This window comes from Argiope bruennichi, chromosome 3 (genome assembly GCF_947563725.1).
Source record: "Argiope bruennichi chromosome 3, qqArgBrue1.1, whole genome shotgun sequence".
In the NCBI taxonomy this organism is placed as follows: domain Eukaryota; kingdom Metazoa; phylum Arthropoda; class Arachnida; order Araneae; family Araneidae; genus Argiope; species Argiope bruennichi.
The window spans coordinates 63,078,379-63,103,929 of NC_079153.1; the positions used below are offsets into that span (position 1 = coordinate 63,078,379).

Sequence of the window (25,551 nt, forward strand, 5' to 3'; positions counted from 1 at the left end):
TTTCGACAGAGATTCTCGATGAAGATCAGCCATTTTCCTTTATCTTCACTATTCGACCCCACTTCTGACGCCAATTTGTTACGAATTTCCTGCGATGTGCTTAGAGTAAATTCAATAAGCAGAATCCTTTTAAAAAAAATAAATAAAGCTATTTATTTAACGAAGACTACAAGAATAACACTGCGCATTCAATAGCTCAGTCACCAGCCTACAGCTTGCTTGCTGTCTAAGGCTCCAATACAATACCTAATCTTTCGTGCTTGTTTTTATATGCTCTCTGCCGGAAGTGACGTCACTAACAGAAAGTTATGTCATATTAGAAAAATCCAGAACCTTGGAGAGAATTCAAGAAATCAGGATCCCTCTAGAAAATTCTCTCTGTCACCAAGGTTTCCAACTTCCGTCGCCAAACTTGGCGAAATGTCGCCAATTTTGGCGACAAAAATTAGTTGCCTAAAACATCGCCAATGAGCCAATATCTCGCCAATTTGGCGACTTGCTATTGAAATACAATGGGATACATATAACATTCATTATCATAAGACAAATTACACCAATTTACAGAATTCGTAACAATATGAAAGTCCGGCCAGAATCAGACTGCAAGTTAAACCTGGACTCGTCGGAAAACATCACAGAAGCCCACTGTTGCAGTGTCCACAATGCATGCTCTCTACTCCAAGCTAATTGCAGGCGACAGTGAGTTGCAATAAGTGGAACACATCTGATAGGCCTACGAGTATATAGACCAATCTGCCCTAAGTGTCTGTACACGGTCTGCCTTGAAACTGTTGTACCAGTGGCTGACGAGACAGTTCTGATGCTGTGCTCCGTCTGTTTCTTTTGCCAGGAACTGCCAACTACCGGTCCTCATTCGGCGTTGTACCTCGGGGGCGACCTGTGCTGTAACGTCTACTCACCTTACCATCATCTTGGAATCGTTGCCAAAGCCTAGAGCTGATATTCTGGGCGATTCCAAGTTCCTCGGATACTTACAGCTGGGTACACCCACATTCCAGGCGGCCGATAATTCCACGACGTAAAAAATCATCCAAATGCGTCCTTTATGTCATAACAATGCGGTTATTGCACTGAAAGGCTTATAAAGCGCTTGTGAATAATTTTACTTCTTTGCCTATATTTCTTATACATCATTCCCTTACACTCTCGTCATTGTGACGTACTATCGGTGTCATCTGGTAGCTTCCTGCAAATTGCATATGATTTTTGAAGATGTGCGTATATCGTACTCTAATGATATGCAAGATGATCTCTGGGATTACCTTTATTAGATAATATGTTAGAAAGTCTTGGGCAGATCACTCCCAGTTGGTTTTTAAAAAAATAATGTTTGATATTAATAAGTTGATGTTTATATGCAGTGTCAATTTGCATATAATTTTAATTGATGTTAAACAATTAAATAAAAAGCACTATGTAAAGTTAGATGTAGAGGTTATATGCTTCTTTGTATTGAGAGAAGCTTTGTAATGACTATGAACCAAACGCAATCTTACACAGAACACATTTAATTTTAATAGCTTCTTCCAACTTTCTTAAATAAAATAGTTCTAAATCTTCATCAAATTTTGTCCACATGTTATTTACTTAAAATTAAATCAAAATATTTTTCCTCGAAACAAAAATTAATCCCTTATCCGAATTCTTATGTGGAGGGACAAAAAAAATTCTGTTCGGTTCTCTGTACGTCATTGCACCTGCCGATATTAGTGAGATGGGTAAATTTTAACTGATAACATTTATAACATGACAAACTTCTTGTAATTTGTGTGATTTAAAAATCGTTCAATACGCTTTATAGGGCAGATTGGGTTCGTATTTACTTTTTGGATAGCAGATGCTGATTATCAATTTTAAAACTTTGATTAAATTAATTAAAAATTAATCAAAGTCTTAGCATTTCCCCTCAAAAACTTCCGAACATTATTATTGTATAAAAATAATTTTTACTACAGTTTAAAAGAAAATGAAAAGAAAGTTTTTCGGTAATGCAAATTTTTTCCCAGTTTGGACAATTAAAAAATATATATATTCTTCAGTGCATTTTATAACTATACTTTCCATTGTTTTAGTGAATTTGCACTCCCAAGTCTTCGAAGATATTAAATATGGATTTTGTGCACTTTATTTCTACTATATAATTAAAAGAAGGTTTAAAAAATAAAACCAAGGTGGTCTTATCAGCCCGAAAGCAATGTCATGCTACGATTTTGGGTTGTAAGTCTGAATTTCTCTCAAAATTTTTTTCTATTTTTGTTATTATTATTTATTTGATGATTTGTTTATTTTATTTATCTTAATGATTTGAAAAATGCTTAATGATCTGAAAAAATGGCATGGAAGATTTTGTAAGAAGTTATTTTATTAATAAAGATAAGTATTAGTTAGAACTAACATATAATCTTATATTTTCTAAACTGACATGGATAGTTGCACAAACTGAAATATGTGATGAGCTGTACAAGCTTCAAAATATTTGAATCGTTTACAGCTTGCAATTATTGCCTCCATATTAAACATTAATTAAAAAAACAATAATATTTGAATATGATGGAAAGATACTAGTTTTTAAATGCCCACTATAATCGCATTTATAAATAACTGAAAATACTACATTATTAAGGCTTTTACTACTGGATTTTAGGCATTAATAAAATATAAATATTAACACAAAATAATAGCACATTTTAAATTCATCATATACATTCACATTTCTGTTATGAATAAAAATGGGTGAACCGGAGTTTAACCCCCTTCGCCAAGTTGCGATAACGCGCCAAACCTGGCAACCTCCGTTTTCTCGGCAACGGCAACGTCGTGATGTTTCGGAGTTCCGCGATGTGACAAAGTGGTCACGAGCACCTCCACATCATAATTTGGAATAGTTACTTTAATTTGTTAGTTTAGGGAAAAGTTAAATTTAATTGAACTAGTTTGGACGAACGCAATAAAGCTCTAACGTCATGAAATTTGGTATTTAATTCATATTATTATTATTTATGATACAATTAATTAATTTAAAAATAATATTTATATTATTTATGGGGTAAAATAGAACTTTAGTGGAATTACGTTGCACGTGCCATAACTATTGGGACTTTTTAAGGAATAAATTTTCTGAAGGAAAAAATTTCAAGAAATTTCACTCGTGTAGCTCATCGTAGCTATCTGAGGCCAAAACAAATAATTTTGATAAATTTAATCCACCAGATTGGTAACAGAGTTAATTAGTTCTCAGTTTTTTGACTGAGGGAAAGTTGACATAGACATTGTCTATCGCAGCTCTCGGTCTTTTCCTCGAGCTGGGTACTGCAGGATCATATGCAGGTAGATTAAGTAACTTGTTACGAATCTGGGGCAGTTTTTCGAAGAAATTTATTGATGTTCTTCTAATAAATTCAATTTTGAGATCGTCATGTAAGATCTTTCTCCTGATATACCAGGGGGCGTCAACAATCTTCATCAGGTGCCTATTTTGAAAAACTTGCAACCTCTTAATGTTAGTGGCAGAAGTCGCCCCCCAAATTGGGGAGCCGTACATTAAAATTGGTCTTAAAATAGCTTTGTAGAGCAGAAGCTTGAGCCTAATCGATAGCTTGCTCCTAGGAGAAATTAAGCTGTTGAGTTTAACACTCATTCTAGTAGCTTTGGTGAGGGCTGCTTTAATATGACAATTAAAGCTTAATTTTGCGTCTAAAATTAACCCTAAGTATTTGTATTCATTTACAAAGGGGACGGGTTGGCCGAAAATTTGGATAGGGGCTAAGTCAGGCATATTCACTTTTTTAGTAAACAGGAGGCACGCGCATTTACTTGGGTTGACTTTTATTTTCCAGCCGATGAGCCAGCACTGCAAAATGGTCATGTACTGTTGAATGTTTGCTATGACTATGTTTGGATCCCTATGCTGTGTAAGAATGGCGGTATCGTCTGCAAAAATTGCTAAGTGACAATTACTAGCTCTAGGTAGATCGTTAATATAAATGTTAAAAAGAATTGGAGAGAGTAAACTTCCTTGCGCGCAACCGCTTAGGATTGGTCTGGGGGAAGAAATTACATCATTAACTCGTTTTCTCTAGACTGGCGAACCTATTATCTTTCGCCTATATTATTCGCTATGATTGGACATCTGCCCCCTCTCTTTTGAACATTTCGCGAAACACGGCGCAAGACCGTTATTGGTGAGTTGGCGATTTTTGAAAATTGCGCCAAGCAGGGAGTTAAACTCCGGCCGTATCAACGATGCTACCTGAGCGTTTTTGATTTAAAATTTATCATACACATTCACATTCCCGCCATGCTTATAAATAATAGAAAGCACATTCACAATATTTTCAATTCAAACGACAATCATATTTAAAATTAATCTAAAATAGGTTCAAAACAATATTTCCGTTGCAATGAGTAAATGTCAGTGAATCACATGACCAGACCAGACCAGCCAATCATGTTCAAGATGCTCAACCTGGAGTCACCTGTAAAATTGAAACAAATAGATGATATTTATTGGTTACGGTTAGAATGTGATGAATGAAATCTGCTATCAAGTTTCTGATCGGCAATCTCAGGAAAAAAACATAATTGAAAGAGAAAATACGTAGGAAATCACCTATTATGATTTAAATTTTGTTGGTAAATAGCCTCGGTTTTTTTCTATGATGCAAGCATTAATTTTTTCATTTAGTTTCACTTGAATAAAAGCAAGATCATTGTTTTATGAGATTAGTAGAAAAATATCATGAACTGAAATAATAACAAGTAATATATGACGTCATTTGTTTATTTTAACAAAGCTACAACAGCTATTTAAGTTTGTGAGTGTATGTAATCTACTTGCGCTTTTCTAAAAGATGTGAGTTGTTTCAAGGCATTCTGGTAACATTCTATTGTAATTACTTATTAAAGTAATTTAGGAGTGCGTAATATAATATTGCATTGAAAAAGGAGCAAAGAAATGGTTTGTTTGTTTTTAGTTTTCCTGACAGTGTGGTAAGATTTAATCTACGGTTTCTCTTTAAGAACATTAAAATCGTGTCAATCGACCCAAAACTCAGCAAAAGTTTCCTTATTTTGGATGACTACTTGAAATGTAAACAGCTTTTAGGATTGCAATAAAAAATAGTCTCGATCATATTTGGCGAGAAATTGCACCAAAATAATTCAAATTCTTTGGCGATCGCGAATTATAAATGTTACCATTAAAGCATATAATTCAATTATTTCATAGAATTATTAGTTATTTCATGAAACAGTTGATCATGATTTATTAATTATTTCATAGAATATCGAATTATTTACTGAAATAACTGGTCATATGAAGCAATAACATATTTCATATTTTAACTAGAATCTATACACAAAATAGCAATACAATAGCATTGTTTTTCGTATGCCGTATCAGAAAGTAATCGTCCTGAATATATTTTGTTTACCATTTTTGGTAAATTATTACAAATATACTGTTAATTGAATCACTCTTGAAAAGACTATGAATTACCAAAATTATATAGGTTAGCATTGTAAGAAGGGGGGGGGGATTGTAGCATTCTTAATAAATTCAATTTCTTTTCTTTCCAAACTATGGAAAATGGACAGATAGTATTTTTGAATTAAGTCATCATTGTATTTATAATTATGACTATTACATACATTTGTATTAATGTATGCGCATCCTCGTTAGTGTTATCTGTCATAAACTTCACGAAATTAGTTAGATTCATGTTATTTTAATCTGAAAAAGACATTATGTGGTGTTTTTAATAAATGTGTGCTTTGACTGACTCACAACAACTTAGCACATCTTTTTTTTTCTCTCATTATTTTAGAATGTCTTCAGAGATCCATTTCGCTGCTTGATAGATGAGTTACTTGAAGACATTTTGAATTTGCACACGTATTGCTTGATCTTCGATGAAATACGTCGGCAGAAAGGTAATAAAGAATTTTCGCAATTAAAAGGCTTCCGTTTCATCTGGTTAACCATAATCAATATATCTATCTTCTCACTCATAGATATGTTTATGAATCTTCCGAACATGTGCCCATTTTCAAATCTCTCCTATCATTTAATCGTATGCAAATTTATGAAGATCTTTCTAACATCCATCCAAAATAGTGTGTCTTCAAAGATAGAAACTGGGATTTTTAATAAAAAGATCGTGTATTCTAGATTCGATATCCTTGAATTCACAATGTATATGCGCTGAGCGAGCATCGAATTTGCATTTGGGGATTAAAAATCGCCATCTCTGTAGGACATGGAAGTTTCAATAATGAATTTTTATCATTTGATCACCTCCAAACTGATAAATACTGTCCAAAAATAGCTCGTATGCTTCTTAAAAATAGAGCAAAAACTCAAAACATTATTATCAAACATGAAGCATCATTGTCGGCAATTTAAGGATTGATAATGATGTTACGACGAGTGTGTAGCTAAGATGTACTCTTGGCCCTAGATGGCGCTACTGAAAAACAAGAGACGCGCTCTTGATTTAAAATCACTGACTTCTAAAGTCAGTGGGCTTATGTATGATAAGTGCCATTAGAAACAACAACAACATATTAAAAACAATGCATACTGTTACGAATCTGTAATATTTCTTTCCAGTATAGTTAAGTCCATCGTAAGAAAGATAATATTGCGGTCAGCTCTATTGGATGCTGATCGAATGCTTGATCAAAGACCCAGGGATTTGAGACAAACTTGACTATTTGTTGCCAAATCTGGCTGCTTTGGCGACAAAATAAATGATACTAGAATCTTCAGAAATTTTGGCGATAGGGTCAGTAACAGGAGAATTATACTTGATTGTTCTAGAACCTTCTATGCGCTATTTCGGAAGCTATAAAAGACCAGCAGACCAAACCAGAGTCAGTCATATAGTTAGTCTGCGACGAATTTGTTGGATTAGTCCAGCAAAGCGCAAGTGTTGAGTGAACTCGAGCGATTAGAAGACTGAGCCGTGCGCCGAGTCTTGGAGACCAGAAACAGCATCGAGTTGTGTGTTGAAAATCCAGTCGTATAGTAATGCGTCGGCAGTTGGATATAGCTAAAGCGAGGAGACAGTGGAGAATAGCAAGCGTTTGGAGAGACCTTAATTAATAGTTACGTGGATTCTCTCTTACTGTTCAGTTCTGTCTGGTCACTTTTTGAGCTGTTGTGATTGTTTACTACCGCTTACTACTTGTGGGCTACTGTATATTACTTGTGTACTTTACAGCTGAATTTTGTCGCTTGTGTATTTGCGCCTTCGTGTCAATAAACATCGTTATTTGTTATTGAGATTTGCTGGCTATGATCTGTACACTAACTATAGCAAAATTTTAGCGAATTTTTTTTTCGTAACAATATTTTGTTCTGAAATCTCTCCAGTACTATGATTTACAGTGAGGTATATTGTTGTTGAACAAAGTTGGAAATCGATTAAAAAACAATGAAAATGACTCATTAAATCTTGCAGAACAGATGATATAGAATTACGCAAATGCTTTTTATTATTATTATCATAGTATAAGTTAATAAATGTCACATACAGAATTGTATTAATTGTTTTCAAAATATTTTTTTCAAAGCGTGACTTTCATAATCAATTTTTGGCCTGTAAAGAGCAACTTAACAATTGCCAAATAATAACTATAAACTAAATTGTGGCTGAGACATTCTACCAGTCGCCTTTTAATCTAACAGAAAAGTATTTCTTGCAACTCGTGAGTGGGGATAGTAAAACTATCATTTCCATCTGGAACGTACATAATTTTTTGATGGTTTAAAAAAATTCAACATCATTATGATTAAGCAATAATTTTTTATATAACTCTATATTTCCACATCGGTAGTGTAATTTTTTTTCTATTTTACCTTTTTATTAATAATTAGAAAATTCTAACTCAAAATACTGTTTGGAAGTATGCAATTAACAATTTTTTTCATACACATTTTTATTTAGTAAACAATCTCTGCCTGAAGATGAAGATAAATAATAATTAGGGAAATTAAAATAATTAAATTATAGTAATTGAGGAAGTGTAAATTTTCAGCTCCCAATTAGCCTCCATAGCCTTTTTTTCTCTCCTTCTTTTAGTAAATAAAGGCATTTCTTTTATTAATAAGGGAGATATCAATGACAATTCGTAAATTCACTAATAATTAGCAATTAGCATTATGTAGTTGATCTTCTTGTACGTTATATATGACAATTTGCGATTATATTGAATCGAAATAAAATTTTAGTTTTATTCTTTTTGCAGAAGCTACCGAAGGCACAAAATGGAAACGTAGGATCGCTAAAGTGACTGGAAAAGATGCTAAGCTTGAGCCGCTTAGTGTTATTGTGTATCAGGTATGTTACCGAGCCATTATTTTTTCGACGGATGTTTTAGCGAATTTTGATAAACTTATCAGATGAAAATATCGATATTGCTTATTTTCATTGGAGATAGGTATAAGGCAAATATTTGGCATAGATCTCGAGGACATTAGTTAACCATAGAGAACGAAAGAATCGAAGCCAGAAGTGATAATGTTTATTCTCCAATTCCGAAACTCCCCGTGTTTTTGCTCATGCGCCAGGATTCATTTATTTCGTCAAAAAACTGGGTGAGAATAAAGATGAAAGGATATATTTACATTTTACAATGAGCTGAACTCGAAGTATCAAGTGGTTCGCGAAATTAGAAAGCACAATAAACATTCCTCTTTTTACGTACCACCCCCTGGCTAAGTGCAAGCGTCAAAAAGTGTTAGTCTCAGATCTGGAAACGTATAGTACTGTTGTATGAGTTTCGAAGATATTCTTTTCTGACTCAGAATAGAGTGTAACTGTAGTTTCCATAGTGAATATTTTTTTTTTTCTTTAGGGTTACTAATCACACCGCTTATTTCGTCAAAGGTCAAAACCGTTTACAAATATTATATTTAATTAAGTCAGGAGTAATTGCTCTCTAATTTGAATTTAAACGAAATAATATTTTTAAAATTTGGTACGCAGTAATTAAAAATCCATATTGAACAATAGATGAAGATTTTCAATGTGTTTATCATCATTTTAGCCATCAGACATTTTGATTTTTTTTAGTTTATATTCTGTAAATCATCTGAATGATTCGACTGATTATTTTAAATTAGGACAACGCTTTTGAAATAAGAAGAAAAGTGGAAAAGTTGGAGTTTTATTTCAACGACTTAAAAAGCAGATATCTTTGGGCACAAAATCATATTTCCGAGCAAAATATTTTGAGGGTAAGTGAAGAGAATTGTTCCTTAAATGTTATTAGAGGCATTCAGTTTAGATTTAATTAGCTTAAGTATATCCAATTTAAAAATCACTCACACTTTGTTCTATTTATGAAAATATAAATTTTAATAAAACGGTAATTCCTACATAAGCTTCTACCCCCAAAATTGTATACCCTCAATCCAGCGGTACTTGCACAGCAACTGCATACCAGGGATTAATCACCCCCTTCTCCCTAAACAAATTTCCAAATGTCCCATGCCAATAGAAGGGCCGTAGTGGTCTGATGGTAAGGTTTCGGCTTGGGAACCGGAGGGCTTCAGGTTCGAGACCCGATTCCGCTGAAGAACCTTCTTGTAAGTGGCGCACGTTAAATCCATCGTGGCCCAAAGTCCTCTCAATGGTGGAATTTTGGATAGGGGTGCCGGTTCAGGTGTTGTCCTCGTCATCTGATCGTGGCTCAAAATTATCAGGTCCGTCCCAAAAATAGCCTCAGTCTTTCTTTAAAATGGGACGTTAATGTAATTGAACTAAACTAATCTACGCTAGTAGGTACTTTGTAACTAAAATTCGTTGATGTTCACCAATGAAATGTGGTTGATATTAAGGTTCATCAGTGACATACAGTTAATACATAAATACCAAGTTCCGTATTATTCCCAACAAGAATAGCTTAGGCTATCAACTTATTCATTTATAAACCATTGTCACTTGTTTTTGTCCTTATTTACATTTAGTATCATCCCATAGTTGTTCAATTACAATGAATTTGGATATTGTGTCAGGAAGTATAAAACCTATGCATTTAGCATCAAATTACAATAATGTTATATATATTTCTATGTCCATCTTGCTAAAAATTCAATCTACTTGCTGCAAAACATGTCTCGAATCAAATGTAATCCCAATTTGATAATAAAAAGAAAGTTCATTGGTGAATGGAGACGAAAATATTTATTATTATAAGCTAAATCAACTATAGCAATACGTATAAAAAAATTATCGTTGCTTTTTTTGATTGCACAATAATTTATTTGATAATGAAGATTGTTGCATGGGTGAAATGACTTGAAGACACAGGTTGTCTTTTATGGGGTTTATTGGTAACCTCAACAACAAAAGGCATATGATTACGCCTTAGAGTTCTGATGATGATTAGGTGTGTGCCAAAAGTGGCGTTACACCGGTGAAAGCTCATTAAAAAAAAGAATTTAAATAAGTATCAAAGGAGTAGCTATTAAAATTTTTTTTTCATAATCTTGTGTACTAGAAGCTAAAAACAGCCAAAGGAAAAAAAAAGATTAGACATAAAAAAGAAAAAGTGGAAAGGTCTAAATAGCCCAAGCAGAAGAGTCTACAAAATATTCCAACAGCATCATTGAAACATAATTTGTAAATAATAAAATTTACCGAAGATAGGCAATTTAATTTACGCCTTAGTGTAGTAGACCTAGAGAACTACACATAAAAATTTCTCGGGACAGAGAGAGCCGAGATTACATTCCCCCTAGCACAGGAGTCAAGTTCGCTTCTACTGGAAAATAATATACTAAACAACAACAGGGAGACCACGTGATACATGATGGCAGCTAGCTCTGCCCAGGAAGATCACGTGGTTAACTGACTTCTTAACAATACGAAGTATCTTGAGTATAAAATAAGTAAATATAAGGCACTAATGATAATTTAAGGAACAATTTCAATAGGAAAGCTATAAAAGGATACATGAGCACAATCTTGTAAATAAATGTAGTGAAAGCCAATCAGAATTTCTTTACTGCAAGCTGTGCATCGGCTGAATGTGGCGTAATCGGGATATGCTGCCATTCCATGCGGGTATTTTTGACTTACGACATATTTTCTCGTATTCTCTCTTCCTTTCCGCTCAATATTCCTCACTTATCGTAATGAGAATAAGGCGAAATAATATTAAAGTGAATCTACAAAGAGTTAAAAAAATAGAAACAGTTAGTTCCTCCATATAGATAGATGCTTTCAAGTTACTATGTAACGTCATATCGAGTAAACAATCAAGTCAATCTTGTCTATTCTTATGTACTATGTTGATATTTCTATATGAACGCTAAAATTTGTCTGTGTCATTACTTTTACTCAAGACTAATTTGTCATTCCCTACTTCGCATTGTTCATCAATATTCATCCATTCGTAAATATATCATGCATTGAAGCAGCTTTATATCCGAGAATTTTTCTTTCTCGATTCTCGTTTCCATTCAGAATTGATGCATTCTAAAATGAAATGTCAGCTATTTTAATAATGATTATTACAACTGAGCTGTATTTTCTTTTAGGCTAGGAATAGAAGAATTTCTAAAGCAGAATATCAGAATCTTTCTGAGGTTTGGCACGAGACTGAAAAACAAGAAGACATTTTTAAAAATTCGTAGGTTTAAAAGTTTAATTTCCATTATGTAATTTCATTTTTAATATGTCTTACTAATGTGAGTTGTCATAACATTGTTAGTTGTTGTTTCCTCACATTCTGATCTCTTTCCGTTTATAAATCAAAAACTATCATTAACGGTCCAAAACAACAACACTTTGAATTTCTTTTTTCACATCTTGTTTAGTATAGTTCGTCAACGGATTCTGAAAAGACCACATTTCTCTCGACGACTCCATCTCATTGAGAGGTGAGACTCGGAACGATGAGGGCATTTCCGGTATTCCCTTTGACCTTGGATTTCCTCTATTAGATACTAGCAAATGTAAACATCTCCTCCTTTCATCTTTCCTTTCACCCCGATTTTGAAGAATTAAACCCATCCTAACGCATGCGCAAAAACGCGGAGGGTTTTACAATCCGTTGCTGAACTATACCCTCCAATAGCATTTATATATGAATATAATATAATATACGAATTAAAACATTAATAGTTTAATAACAGAACACGTTTTCTAAATTTATTAAAAAATAATCAGCGAAGTAATTCATTTAGCAATACAAATATCGGAAAAAGAATGCGAAACTTCATACCGTCAACTATCCAAACCTTTTCAAAAAAAAAAAAAAAAAAGTTTTGTAAGAAGACAAGATGATTGAGTGGTTAGAATTTTGTTCAGTTTTATTTGGTTATTTAACATTTTTTTTTTTTTTGAAACCGAGCTAGGCTATTTAGGATTAATCTCATAGTTTTGAAACTTGTTCTGATAACGGGGACAGTACTTGAGATGGCACCACTCTCTCCCTAACTTGCGAACTCCACCAGTTTTAAAACATTTGGCAACGAAGAATTTAACATACAATAGATCCGTTTACGTGGTCGTTCTGCATGAAATCGAATTTCGAGCCGAGAACTTTTCAACTCCGTGTCTGAGATCTTACCGCCAGATAACCAGGATTTCTGCATGCTTTTCCAAAATAGTATTGTTGATAGATGTGAGTTTGCTTATAATTTCAAAGTATTTCTTTGTTTATTTAGAACTTTTTGACCAGAGTCTTATAATATATCCATTGTTATTTCCAAACAAAATGGATTATAACGAACATGGTTTTTAAAAATTTGTTTCGCTTAAATCATAAATAATAAAAAAAATTTTAAACCTCAATTACAAACTACCTGACGGTGAATTTGAGATAAGATGTATTAAAAGTAGTCCACAATACTTTTATACAATAAATCCGTGAGAAATTTTCGGACATTCGTTTTCGTTCCAATTAAATAATTTCATTTTTTGTTGGGTAAATGAAATGAAATATTCAGCAAAGCGTATGCGCAAAAGAGTCAAAACTGTTTACTGATGTGAACATATTTTTTATATACAATATTTGATATTAGAATGCACTCCAATTTTTTTTTTTTTTTTCTTTTTTTGTCATTTTTGGTAAATGATTACAAGAATATTTTTACACTTCAAAAGGTTAATTAGTGATCTTAAAAAGTGACTCTTCAAAAGGTTAATTAGTGATCTTAAAAAGTGACTCTTCAAAAGGTTAATTAGTGATCTTAAAAGTGACTCTTCAAAAGGTTAATTAGTGATCTTAAAAAGTGACTCTTCAAAAGGTTAATTAGTGATCTTAAAAAGATACTCTTCAAAAGGTTAATTAGTGATCTTAAAAAGATACTCTTCAAAAGGTTACTTAGTGATTCTTCAAAGTGACTTAGGAACTCTTCAAAAGGTTACATACGGTGCATGGCTCAAAAGCTAACTTTGCAAAATAGAAAGAAAAGAAAAAGGACGTGAGAGAGCTGCGCATCTGTGATGACTGTGGCATTTATTGAAATAACAGCGGCGGAACACTGAAGACAGTATATTTTATTCATTCATTCTTATTATTCATTCTTAGTTTTCAAGATATCTCAGATAGATAACACTGATTGCCATTTTTAACTCTTGCACAAGAAAGCTGCGTTTCGTTTGAAAATATATAACTAAATAGTATTGAAACAATGAGCCTTGGCTCGTTTATAGCTTGATAGTAATCCATCATTATACCTATGATGCCTTAATTTTTCTTTTAATTAAAATTTTTATATAAACAAAATGCTTAAATATTGAATATGCTATGTCAAAACTCATAATTACTAATACCGTATTCAACATATAGACATTGTATTAGTAAAGAAAAAAATGATTTGTTAACAACAGAGAGCATGGACTTTCAAGTTCACACAGTAGCAAATTTATATCACGCGTTCATTTTATAGAAATAATTCATCATATCTTTAAATCTTTTCTATTGTAGGCATGATCCAAAATGTTCTACAAACCTTTCAAAAATCCCGGATCGGTTTAGAAGTTCCAGGTAAGAAAATTATTTATATTATTACTAAATGACCAAGAATGTAGAAATTTTTATGAAGTTTTATAAATTATGATTATGTTGTTATGAATCTGTAATATGATTTCCCTGTGCAATTAATATTATAGTAATAAATAAATATTTCTAGATATTATAATGGATTGTTAATGGATGACAGGTTGATGAACCGGACATTGGCAACTTTGACAAAAAATTAGGTTCTAGAAAATATATGATTTATAGCTAAATTTTTATTAGGAATCGAAATCCGCAAATCCTTCTAGAAACTTCTGTGTCTAGTTGGAAAATTATAAAAGGTAAAAGGGTTGCACAAGGAGTCAATTCCCTCCTCGGAATGTTGATCGTGGATTAAGCCCTATGGTTGTTGAAAATCGATTTGCTGTTTCCCTATGTATTGATGATTTCTACAAATACTGTCTTTGTGTACACTTCAATTGCGATTTTGCTACATTTACTTCGTATTTTTCGAGGAATAACATGCCATTATTTGTTGTCTTGCTAATTGGACATCTTAAACAAAAGAAGTTGGCTGCCTTATGACGGTCCCCCAATCCTTTTCCTTTTTTGATGCCAGTTTATTGCTATCTGCCGAGATATTTGATGATGAATAGATAAATTTGAACTCATATTCATCTGTGGAAGCCTAGAATTTATTATCTTTAATTAATGGATAGTATATTATTCATTAATTTCTGGAAGCTTTGTTGTTTCTTTTCATAATTATTCATATAGCTTTCGGAGATTGCATGCCACGTGTTGAATAACGTTATTTTTGATAGCTTTTGCCCCAAATAATTTTGTCAATATTTTTGATTTTTCCTGTATAATGAGTATTTTTCTCTTAGCCCAGTAAGTCTAGATAATATTTTGTGTTTTGACACTAGTGGAGAAGCAAATAGCAAAGTATATGCTTCAGAGTTTTACAGAGAGAACAGCATTAATGTAATGAAAATATATATTCTTAACATGAATAGACCTTGTTCGCACGATTTTCTCTATCCGCCTGATCACCTGATCCGCCTGTAATCATGTGACTCAATGTAATCACGTGACGCAATGTGTTGATGTATATTTTTCTCTGTTCTGTGTTGTGTTGTAATAAATGTATGTGTCTAACATGGCGTGCTTTTTTAGGAATAATATAGTAGAGATAATTAGCAAAATGGATGTGGTATAAGGAGTAAATAATATGGTTCGTCGATGTGCTTGTTATACGAGGAGTTAACAGACCTTATATCTTACTTCAATTGATATGAAACACACTTTCAATTGATATAAAAAATATAATTTAAAGTTTTACAAGGAGGGATAGATTTACAAATTTTCTATTTTCTAACAATCGGCATATATAAAGTATGGTTCTCTAGAATGTCTATATGTAATGATATCTCTTAATCTAATGCATATCTTAAATTATTCTCTATTTCTCTATATTAAATTAGCCCATGTTACTTTATTCTGAAATTGTTTCTTATTTCCTGATTCAAATTCCATTTTTTATCGAATTATTTCTAACACACGCTCTGAAACATTGGTGAGTTTCGACTTCCCACATTCAGAGCGAAGGGTTAAAAATTGCGGCTTAGTTTCCTAGATCACTAAGATTCTTTTTCGTAAATCGATACGTATCAAAGAAATCATTATCAGAATCTCTTAGCAAATGCCCTAAGGGAAGAATTTCAAACGCTTTCTCTCTTGTGTTATATTACGAACGGACGTGTTCTGCTTTTGCCCCTGTGGACAGATCATGGCCTCCAGTGAAAAAAATATATTGAAGTTCATTCCGAATTTGTCGTCTTTTCGGCCACACATCTACAAAATTGTTACCTATATATGTATAACATAATTTACATATACAGTCGAACCTCACCTAGCAAAAAGCTCGCATAACGCGTAAAAAAAAATTGTTAAATATGACCCCCTTAACGAGCCGTGTTTTGGAGATCAAATAGCAAGCAGCCACCGTGAAGTAATATGCTAGACTGGCTTGTATTAGTCTGTGTTGAGCGCTTGTTTGAAGAAAGTCCTTATATTTATATGGATAAAATTTTGGCCGTATAACGGAACCGAACGCGTTATGCTCGACTTGTGGAACCTTAATCTGTAAAATTTTGTCTTTGGCTAGAATTATAGGATTAGAGGTGGATAGAACGACGTTGATTAGTTGATGGAAGAATAGAGCCAGAGCTACCTAGAATTTATGCAGCTGCTTTCTTTGACGTCACAAAAAGCTGAGGAGGAGATTTGGTCAGGAAAAAATAAATAAGAGATTCAATGGAGCATCAACATTCCAGTGTGATAAGAAAGTTGTTGGAAATATGTTAAATTATTGCATCTTATGTTGAGAAACGTCACCCTGATAAAGCAGTAGTTATACACACTACAAATTCGTTTTACGATAATGCTGCGTCCCATTTCCGACAACTTTTAAAACATAAACAAAAAAAAATGGCAGTAGATAATTTTCTTGTAAAAAAAAGAATGCATTATAAGTAATAAATTGAGTTCTTATAATTTGTTGGGGTATTTTTTTTTCTGAATGAAAAGCACATTGTCTTACTTAACATGGATTCCTATGGGGGGGGATTGAAAGAATGTTACGTATTACGAGAATGATTCGATAACGAATTATACTTATTAAGCTAGGTTTCATTGTATTTGTTTGCTGGATCATTTTATCTTAGATGTTTTGAAGTACTCGTTTTTATATCAGAAGGGCCGGAGTCCTGGCATAGGCGAAGCGCGTCTTCCCCCTGATCTGGGCGTCTTGGGTTCGAGTCCCGATTCGGGAATGGTTGCTCTTCATCTGTTCTATCTGTGAGAAGTATGAATGTGCCTCTCTGTAAAACGGGGTTGTGCAAGCAAATGTGACGCGTGAGTAGCTAAGACATACTCTTGGCCTTAGTTGGCGCTACTAAAACAAGAAACGCTCTCTCGGCTTAAAATCGCTGACTTTGTCAGGGGGCTTGTTTATGACAAGTGCCATTAGAAACAACAACAGCAGCAATATATCAGAAGGAGATGTCTTTTGAAATGAAGTTTTTTTTTTCTAAGATAATTTATGATGTTCACATTTTTTTTTTTTTTTTTTTTAAATTTGTGTGCTTTTATTTAGATCAAAACTTTCCAACATACTTTTCTCGTTAATTTCTTCTCAAAAAGCCGCGGAAGGACGTGGAGATGACTCAGAAGTAAGACCGTTATCTTTTACCATTTAATGTATTTTTATACGGCGAATCTCTACTGATAATAAAGAACAATGTGTGTACGTGTTAGTGTTCTACAAGGGAAGGCTGTAAAGCCTAGAACTACCAATTTTCCACAGATGTACTTTAGAAATTAAAAATGTGCATCGCAGAGCGATTAAAAAATAAATTAGAATTAATTTCAAATTTAATTTTTTAGAACATTTAATCAATTATTTTTAATTTAATGTTAGAAGTTTTTTTTAAATTTAATTGAGCGAAATTTTGACTTTTTTTTACCATAATTAGGAAAAATATTACAGCAAAAAAATCAGTTTTACGCCATCTTAAAATTTTCAATGTTTTCTTTTCAATGTTATCTATTTAGATGCTGTACAGTTTTTTTTTTGTCTATTTTTAATTAATTTCCAAAAAAAATTTTGTAATCATATTCTTTTGTAATCATATTTACTGTTTTTAACAAATTTACACTGCTGTAAAGAAACTCCATTTTCATTGTTGCCATAAATACTTCATAATGGATTTTTCTTCTATTGTTTCTACCCAAGGGATGGAGATGCGGCTTATTTTTTAGTGTGTGTGTGATGCATGAATAAGTTTCTTAAAAAAGATAATTTTAATAAACTTTTTGAAATTCTGTTGTATTTACAAATATGATTTCACTTCACAATTAAACTATAGCGAAAAATTTTGAAAATGCGGCCATTTTGAAATAGCTTTAGCAAGAACATTTTTATACTAATTGAGCGTTGATGATTTCTGTTCAAAATTTAAAGTTCAAATTTTAAATGAGATGCATCATACAATGAACTAAATGAAGTAAAACAGTACATGTAATACGCACATTCAAAGCGTACGTATTAAATATTTATCAAATTTTAAAGTTTAAAAATGCTTTGCTGAAGAAGTCATTAAGAGCAAGATACATAAAACATTTAATTGAAAATTTTAGCAGCCATTAAAACGGCTAATAATACATAAAACGTTTTTTAACAAATTTTTTGAATTTTTAATTTTCGTTAATATTGAAAACAAAATTCAGGCTCAGCACTTGAACATATTTATAATATCCCACTAATATTTATCTTGCTAGAAGCAGATGAAAATTTTTAAAAGGAATGGCGGTTTGATTTCATTGTTCGACTAATGCTGTGCATCTCCCAGTTTACAAGGGCTAGTATGATTACCTCTTACTTTTGCAGCACATTATTACCTCTTACTTTTGCAGCACATTATTACCTCTTACTTTTGCAGCACATTATTACCTCTTACTTTTACAACACATTATTGTGTTGTATATAAATAATAATGTGCTTCTTTACAAAAGTATTTGCATCTATTTTTATTTTCTCATATACAAATTATTGAGTAAGTACAGTAACCATCAAGAAAAATTCAGAATCAAGATTTTGACAGATCATGTTTTAGACCTCATTGAGTTCGATAAATACATTATTAGAAAATTTCCATCTGCCTGTCTTTGACAAAGATAACTCAAAAACGCTTTGAACAAGAGGAATGAAATTTGATGTACACCAAATTTATCTATTTCAATCCAATTTCAGGCTAGATCCGTTCAAATGAAGTCTGTCTGTTCCTTTGTTCGGATGTAAGTTAACACAATAACTACAAAACGAAGAGAACTAGATGTATAAAATTCGGAACACATATTTAACATCTATAGAATAAATATCTGTTTAGTTTTGAGCCGAATCTAACAAAGGATTGATCGTCTGTCGATCTGCTCATTCCGAAACATGTTAACGCGGTGACTCAAAACAAGCAATGACTTCAAATTTGGCATGGAATTTTGTGACTACAAGTGTTTTGTATCAAATTTTTGTTTCAATAGATTAAAAAAAAATCACCTAAAATATAAATTCGATTTTTGGATATTATTAACCGCTTGGCAGGGGTTAATCGTCAAAAAAAAAAAAAAAAAAAAAATGCTATAGATGACATCCAATAAAAATGCAAAATTCAATAAAAAGTTAATATTTTGTAGGTATTGTACACAAATTCCATGGAAGGCGATTTCTGATATAATCTGTACTAGAGAGTATGCGAGATAGTTTTAGGTAAACAACTCCCACTGGTTAGATATTATGTCTAACTGGTAATTTAAAGCATTGGAGGACTAATATTCAGTTTTAAAGCTTCAAAACAGCTGTATGTGTACGAATTGTGTAGAGCTTTATAAATTCAAATGCGGTCAGATAACCTGAATGACACCTGTAAGTGGACCTCCATTACATTCTAAAAATTTTCATTTTGAATGATAATGATCATGCTATCTGTGCTATATTATTTATAAGTTGTGCATATTTCGCGAATTATGATCTCAATTACGGAGGCCAGAAATTACTTCGAGTAATTAAAAAAAAGATTTTTAATTAGGTGATACAAAAAAGAAACTAAAATACTGGTTAACAAAGATCAATATTGTTCTTTCATTAAAAAATATTAATCGAACATATCAGTTAGGAATATGTCTTCCATGAGCATAACATAGCATCAAGACGCTTTTTTTAAAAATTTATTATGCATATCAGAATGGAAACTGTTGATAGACGGATATTGCTTCGAATTCCGCATGGAGTCTATTTGCTTAAAGTGCGTTTTAATGGTCACAAAGGCCAACATTTCCATCAGAGGTTTCATTGTCGTCTTGATTCCAAACACTATTTGCAATCGAAACATAAAAAAAAAGGCAAAGCGCTATGAAATGGCATCTGTTTAACAATTAAATTGCTTACATTCGCATTTGCTAGCTTCATTCAATATTTGAAGATAATATTTTCAATTACACCAAGTAATGGAAAAGGTATCAGATTAAAACTATCTTCAGTCTAATTCAGTGAAAGAACAATTTCATTGTACTAAACTGCTTACAAAAATATTTGTAAGCTTGGCACTATGCATATATATTCTTGGCATATCCGTAACAGGTGAGCATCTGAAACCTTCTCTTTACTGTCTCGTTCTTATCTGGAAATTTAAAGAAATAAGTTAAGGTAAATTCAAATACATGCTTTCAGCTGCTTATAAAATTTCACAATCTATAAATTGATCAATGAAGAATGATCATAAATTAATAAAAAATAGTTACCGGTATTAATTCTGCAATGATTAATGGTATTTCTCAAAGTTAATTAAGTGCAAAACAACCTACTTTTTTCCCCAGTGTTCAAACACATACTGAAAACCATTTTTTTTATATGTCTTTCAAAATTGCTTCTGCGGCTTTCACCATCATCTTTGATGGTGAAAAGCCCTTTCCCAGATTTAGCCTCATGCGATTTTTATTTTTCACGATAAGGAGGATTGTGAACACGTGTGATCTTGAGATTTGAAAGACATTTTAAAACAAATTGACAATATATAATCGAGAATTTTCATAGTACAACATTCATTCTGTTTTCTTAAATGTGAAGGAGTTATTTCTGTATATTTTTAAAGTACAGCTGTATGTGATGGTACGACATACTATAAAATATTCACTAATCAGATGATAATACGTTGGTTAGAAAATGGTATGATCATAACTTTTCCAGCAGAAGCACTTTCGCTTCCTCCAGTGTTGGTGATGAAGGAGATTTTTCACACAGATCTCTATAGTTGAAACTCGTGTTAATAATGATGAAACTAATTGTCATTAGCAGTGATAATTTTCGAAAGAAATATGACATTATTTTGTTGCCTTGATTTCAATTCTACGCACGCGCATCCTTTTGGACAGGAACGAGCTGTCTTAGAACTCATCATGCACAGACATGAATTCTATGCAGTTTTTCTATGAAATTCTATGAAATTTGCCTACTCTATGCTAGTTCTTTTAATATGATCCGACGGTTTTCCTTATCTATCACAGCTCATGTGTTGATGTTTAGAAATGGTGAGAGCTATCAGTCCAACAATGACTTGGCCTCATGAGATGAGCTCAATGATCAGAACATCACTGGTGCGTCGAGTTTTTTTAAATGGATTGGCTACCCTCCCCCTTCAAGCCTTTTTAACTGTCTGCTAGCCACTGTAGGAAAGAACAATTCCCGTTCAGCTCTTTATAGTATCACATAAACTTCAGACGATGATTTCTTAAACAAAAATAAAATTCCAGGAAAAAAATTCCATCAGATTCGCTGTAATCACTTTCATTTTTGACGGAAGTGAAGGGAGAACAACACATTCATGGCCGGTTGCCAAGCCACGGTAACCATTTCACGTTAAACAAATTTTAATGTGAAAATTGCGTCATCCATTTTTCACTTACACAGATGAACAGGCAATATTAATTTTATTTTTCACTTATTTTTTAACTTTCTGTCATTCCTTACTAAGTAGTCCCCGTACTTACTCCCATGGATTTTGCAATATATTATTTAATGTAATTTATTTGTTTTGCGAACAGGAAGAAGCCATAGCAATCGACAACAGGATGCATATAATTACACTGTTGGAAGAAATACAAGAACGTGACGAATATATTGGTAATTTGTTTATAAGTACATAATTTAAGCCTCATTTGAATATTAAAATTATAAAACTTCAGTAAGCTTCATATATGAATTAACTAAAAGATTTACTATGCGATAGATTTTACAAATTACCTCTATTTTATATTTTGCTGCTTGAAAATTTACGAGTTTTAAAATTTAATGAATATAAATAATTTAAGCGTTTATTATTACATAGGTTAAAAAATATACAGCCACACATGATATCGCGAACCTTAATTCCGGAAATGTAACAATGACCCCATACAAATGAATGAAAAAATGAGCTAATTCACTTGGCTGAACATCAAATGACTACTATTTCAACTTTTACGACCATGTTTTTAAGTTCATGACACAAATTTACCAGAAATAATTAAGTCTACTGCAACCAGCGGAAAGATTCTCCCCTAGCCTTTTTCGTATAATTGGCGCTTTTTGTGTTTTACTTCATAGTGTAGTGAAAGAAATCGAGTCTGAGTTTTGAATTTCGTCTACGAGATCGACTGAATTCAAGATTTGACATAGATATTCTATTTTGATGCCGTGATCATATCCATTATCCAAACTCTGTGTAGGAAATGCCAAAAGTGCAAATATCTGCATCCAACGATTTGAAGGGGTTACCCTGACCCTTTTTTATAGCTTACTAATAGCAAGTAGTAAACTACACAAATATGAACAGGTAGTATCTAGAAAATCTTTTTATTTGCACTATTTTCAAGTACTAATTTTACAATTCCCAATACAGGATTCATGATATCTAAAGACTAATTTAAAAAATCAAACCAACATTTGAATAACAGTAATTTCACTATATCCAATTCAATTTAAAATTCCGAGACTGAGGCGAGGGATTAGAGAGACATGTCCTGTCGGCTTTCTGTCAAAAAATGTAACCAGTTCTCTCCAGGAACAATTCTTTTTTCACTTTCTGAAAACTCCAGATAACCTTTAGCGAAGAAATCTTACTTTCATTTCTACAGACGAGATCTCCCCCCACAGCCAGACGAGACTTCCCCAGGAAATTCACAGCAGTGGTTATGGGTTGGTAAATAAAACCACCTGTAATTGATCTATGAAAACTGGGTTGTTTATTGTCACTTTTGAACTCTTTTAGATCTAAAAGCTCGCTTTTGAGAGACTAAACGCATAGTTTTCTAATGAGAGAAATTACAAGTATGGCCAGACGTATATAATACGAATTCTATTTCAGTAAAAAATAGTAGTAGGACGTTAGATGAGGTTATTGCATCTGGATACTATAAAAGCAAAACCATGCAACAACTGACAACCTTTACGGCTGGTGAATCTTGCTGCCTTTAATGGTTCATTTTGATGATAACAAGCAATATTCGACATCTACGGCACTTCATTCATGCATTTGGACTGAATTCTATCCATGCTGTCTTTCAGTTAATAAGTAAGGCATCAATACTCTGTGAAAGTTCACTAGCCAACTTCAAGCTACGTGATATTTTATTCTTCCATGTAATGTGTGTGTAATTTGATGTTTTATGTGTTTTATGATGTGAAATCTAGAAGAAATCTCAATAAAATATGATTCCCAAAAGCCGGTGTTTTCATCTGCACAGCACCATGAATCTGTCTTCACTACGATGATAGTTTTAAAATAGATCCTTAAGTTGACTGTTTTAAAACCTATCATCGTAGTGAAGACAGATTCATGGTGCTGTGCAGATGAAAACACCGGCTTTTGGGAATCATATTTTATTGAGATTTCTTCTAGATTTCACATCACAAAACACATAAAACATCAAATTACACACACATTACATGGAAGAATAAAATATCACGTAGCTTGAAGTTGGTTAGCGAACTTTCACAGAGTATTGATGCCTTACTTATTAACTGAAAGGCATCATGGGAACTATATACTGGGGCAGGTGTGAAGAATATACACTATATATATATGCGTGTGTATATATATATAAATACCACTGATTAATAATATTATAATAGGGTTATATTTAGTATAAATAAATAATTCAAGACGAAAACTACATTTATATTCAAAACATATAATTTTCTCAACTATACAACTAATGTCTAGAAAATAAATAAAAATAAATTATTGAAAAATTAATTATGTATTCGGAGGTAGTTACATCATTATAAATGAATATAGTTTTGAAATATTTTACATTCTTTTTTATATCCATTTCAAATACATTTAACTTATATTTTGAATACATTGTTATTTAATGTTAATTTAATTTAACTTGATAAGAGTTCGAACGTGCAAATGTTTATCATTTAACAGCAAGGAAATCCATTTCCTTGTTATAGGGTTAAATTATTGATATTTAAGCCAAATATATCCTAATTTGCAATTTATGAAATTTTACTTATGGTAAATGACTACGTTAAAAAGTCGATTTTTTTTTGAAAAATTTCTTATTTTATATTTATTTAAAATTCTTAATGTTTGAGCAAGTTTCGTTATAAAACTGTTAATTTTGCTTCTAAGTCCATTTTTCGGAAATTACATCGATTTTTATGTGTACATTTACATATGTTTTAATACTATTTTACATCTTAAGATGTTATTTTCCCAAATTCTAATCTTTGATAGAATTTTCTTACGAAAAATCTCATAAATAAAATTTAATTCCTATTTTTTGTTCATATATGATATAATAATTTCTCATAATGTTCTGCAGTTTCCGAACTAGAGAATAAATAATTTATTTATTTAGATATATTTTATAGATGTTTTAATGTTTTACAATGTGAAAAAACTTGAAAATTGGATAAAAATACAGCTTATTAATTAGTTCAAGGACTAGATATATTTCGTAAGCTATTTGAAAATTATTTGATAAACCTCTAAACTACAATTTTTTTATAACTCTCCCCCCCCCCCAAAAAAAATCCTTTTCCCAATTATTAAAAAAAGGTTTTTTTTTTTTCTTCCATTAAACGTATATTTTATTTTCACAATTATTTTTCCAATATATTTTATGCAAATATTTAAAAATATTACTATTTTCGGACGTTTTTCAAAAACGTAGTAGTTTTAAATCTTGAACTTAGTCACATATCTTATTTCGAAATAGTTATAAAACAGTATTAAATAACAATTTATAAAATAAACTGCTTGTTTTTTCCAGACACGTTAACAGCACAGCTGAAAATTAAAAGCCAAGAAGTCACCCAGTTGATGGAAATTATACGAAGAGAAAGGCTGGGACTAATGTAATATTTACTGCTAGCTACTATTAAATATTTTCTAGTATATATGCTTGTTAATAAAATGCATTATGACAAAAGATTACTAGTGCTAATATATATATATCGATCTTTATTTTTAAGATTCATCTGTTTTTAGTAATTGTGTAATACAGTGGTTTACAGTTTATCCTTAATACCCAAATCCTTAACACCAACGCATTCTTGTCAAAGATACATGTTAACTTCATTCTAAAATGGTCTCTTATTTCCTGATCCATTTCCAAACTTTTTATTTAATTAATTCTACACGCTCTCTATGAAATTACTGACTTCTATATTTTCTCACGCTCCAAGTAAAGGGATAAAAATCCCTAATGCTTACAACATTTTTTTTTAAAGATACCTAAGATTCCCCTTCCTAAGTCGATAAGTATGAAAGAAATCTTTATCAGAATCTCTTAGCAAAATCATTTAATAAAGGGAAAAATTTCTGTCACTTTGCTATTGTGTACTGGTGCTGATATACGTGGCTGGCATCTCGTCCCCATGTACAAATTGTTGCCCTCCCATGGTGAAATAAATTGTTTATTCCAAATTTGTTATCTTTTTGGTGG

The 25,551-nt window shown here is 32.1% G+C and overlaps 1 protein-coding gene across 1 annotated transcript; it reads left to right on the top strand.

Moving 5' to 3' along the window:
- Window positions 1-662: 662 nt before the first annotated feature.
- Window positions 663-24,997, top strand: LOC129962860 (uncharacterized). Its single transcript, XM_056076859.1, has 10 exons — window positions 663-699; window positions 4,841-4,896; window positions 5,847-5,952; window positions 8,272-8,363; window positions 9,149-9,262; window positions 11,570-11,661; window positions 13,966-14,025; window positions 17,159-17,234; window positions 21,658-21,736; window positions 24,877-24,997. Exons 1-10 carry the CDS (start codon window positions 663-665, stop codon window positions 24,963-24,965), a joined length of 801 nt encoding a protein of 266 aa, XP_055932834.1. The 3' UTR covers window positions 24,966-24,997.
- The last annotated feature ends 554 nt before the right edge of the window (window positions 24,998-25,551 follow it).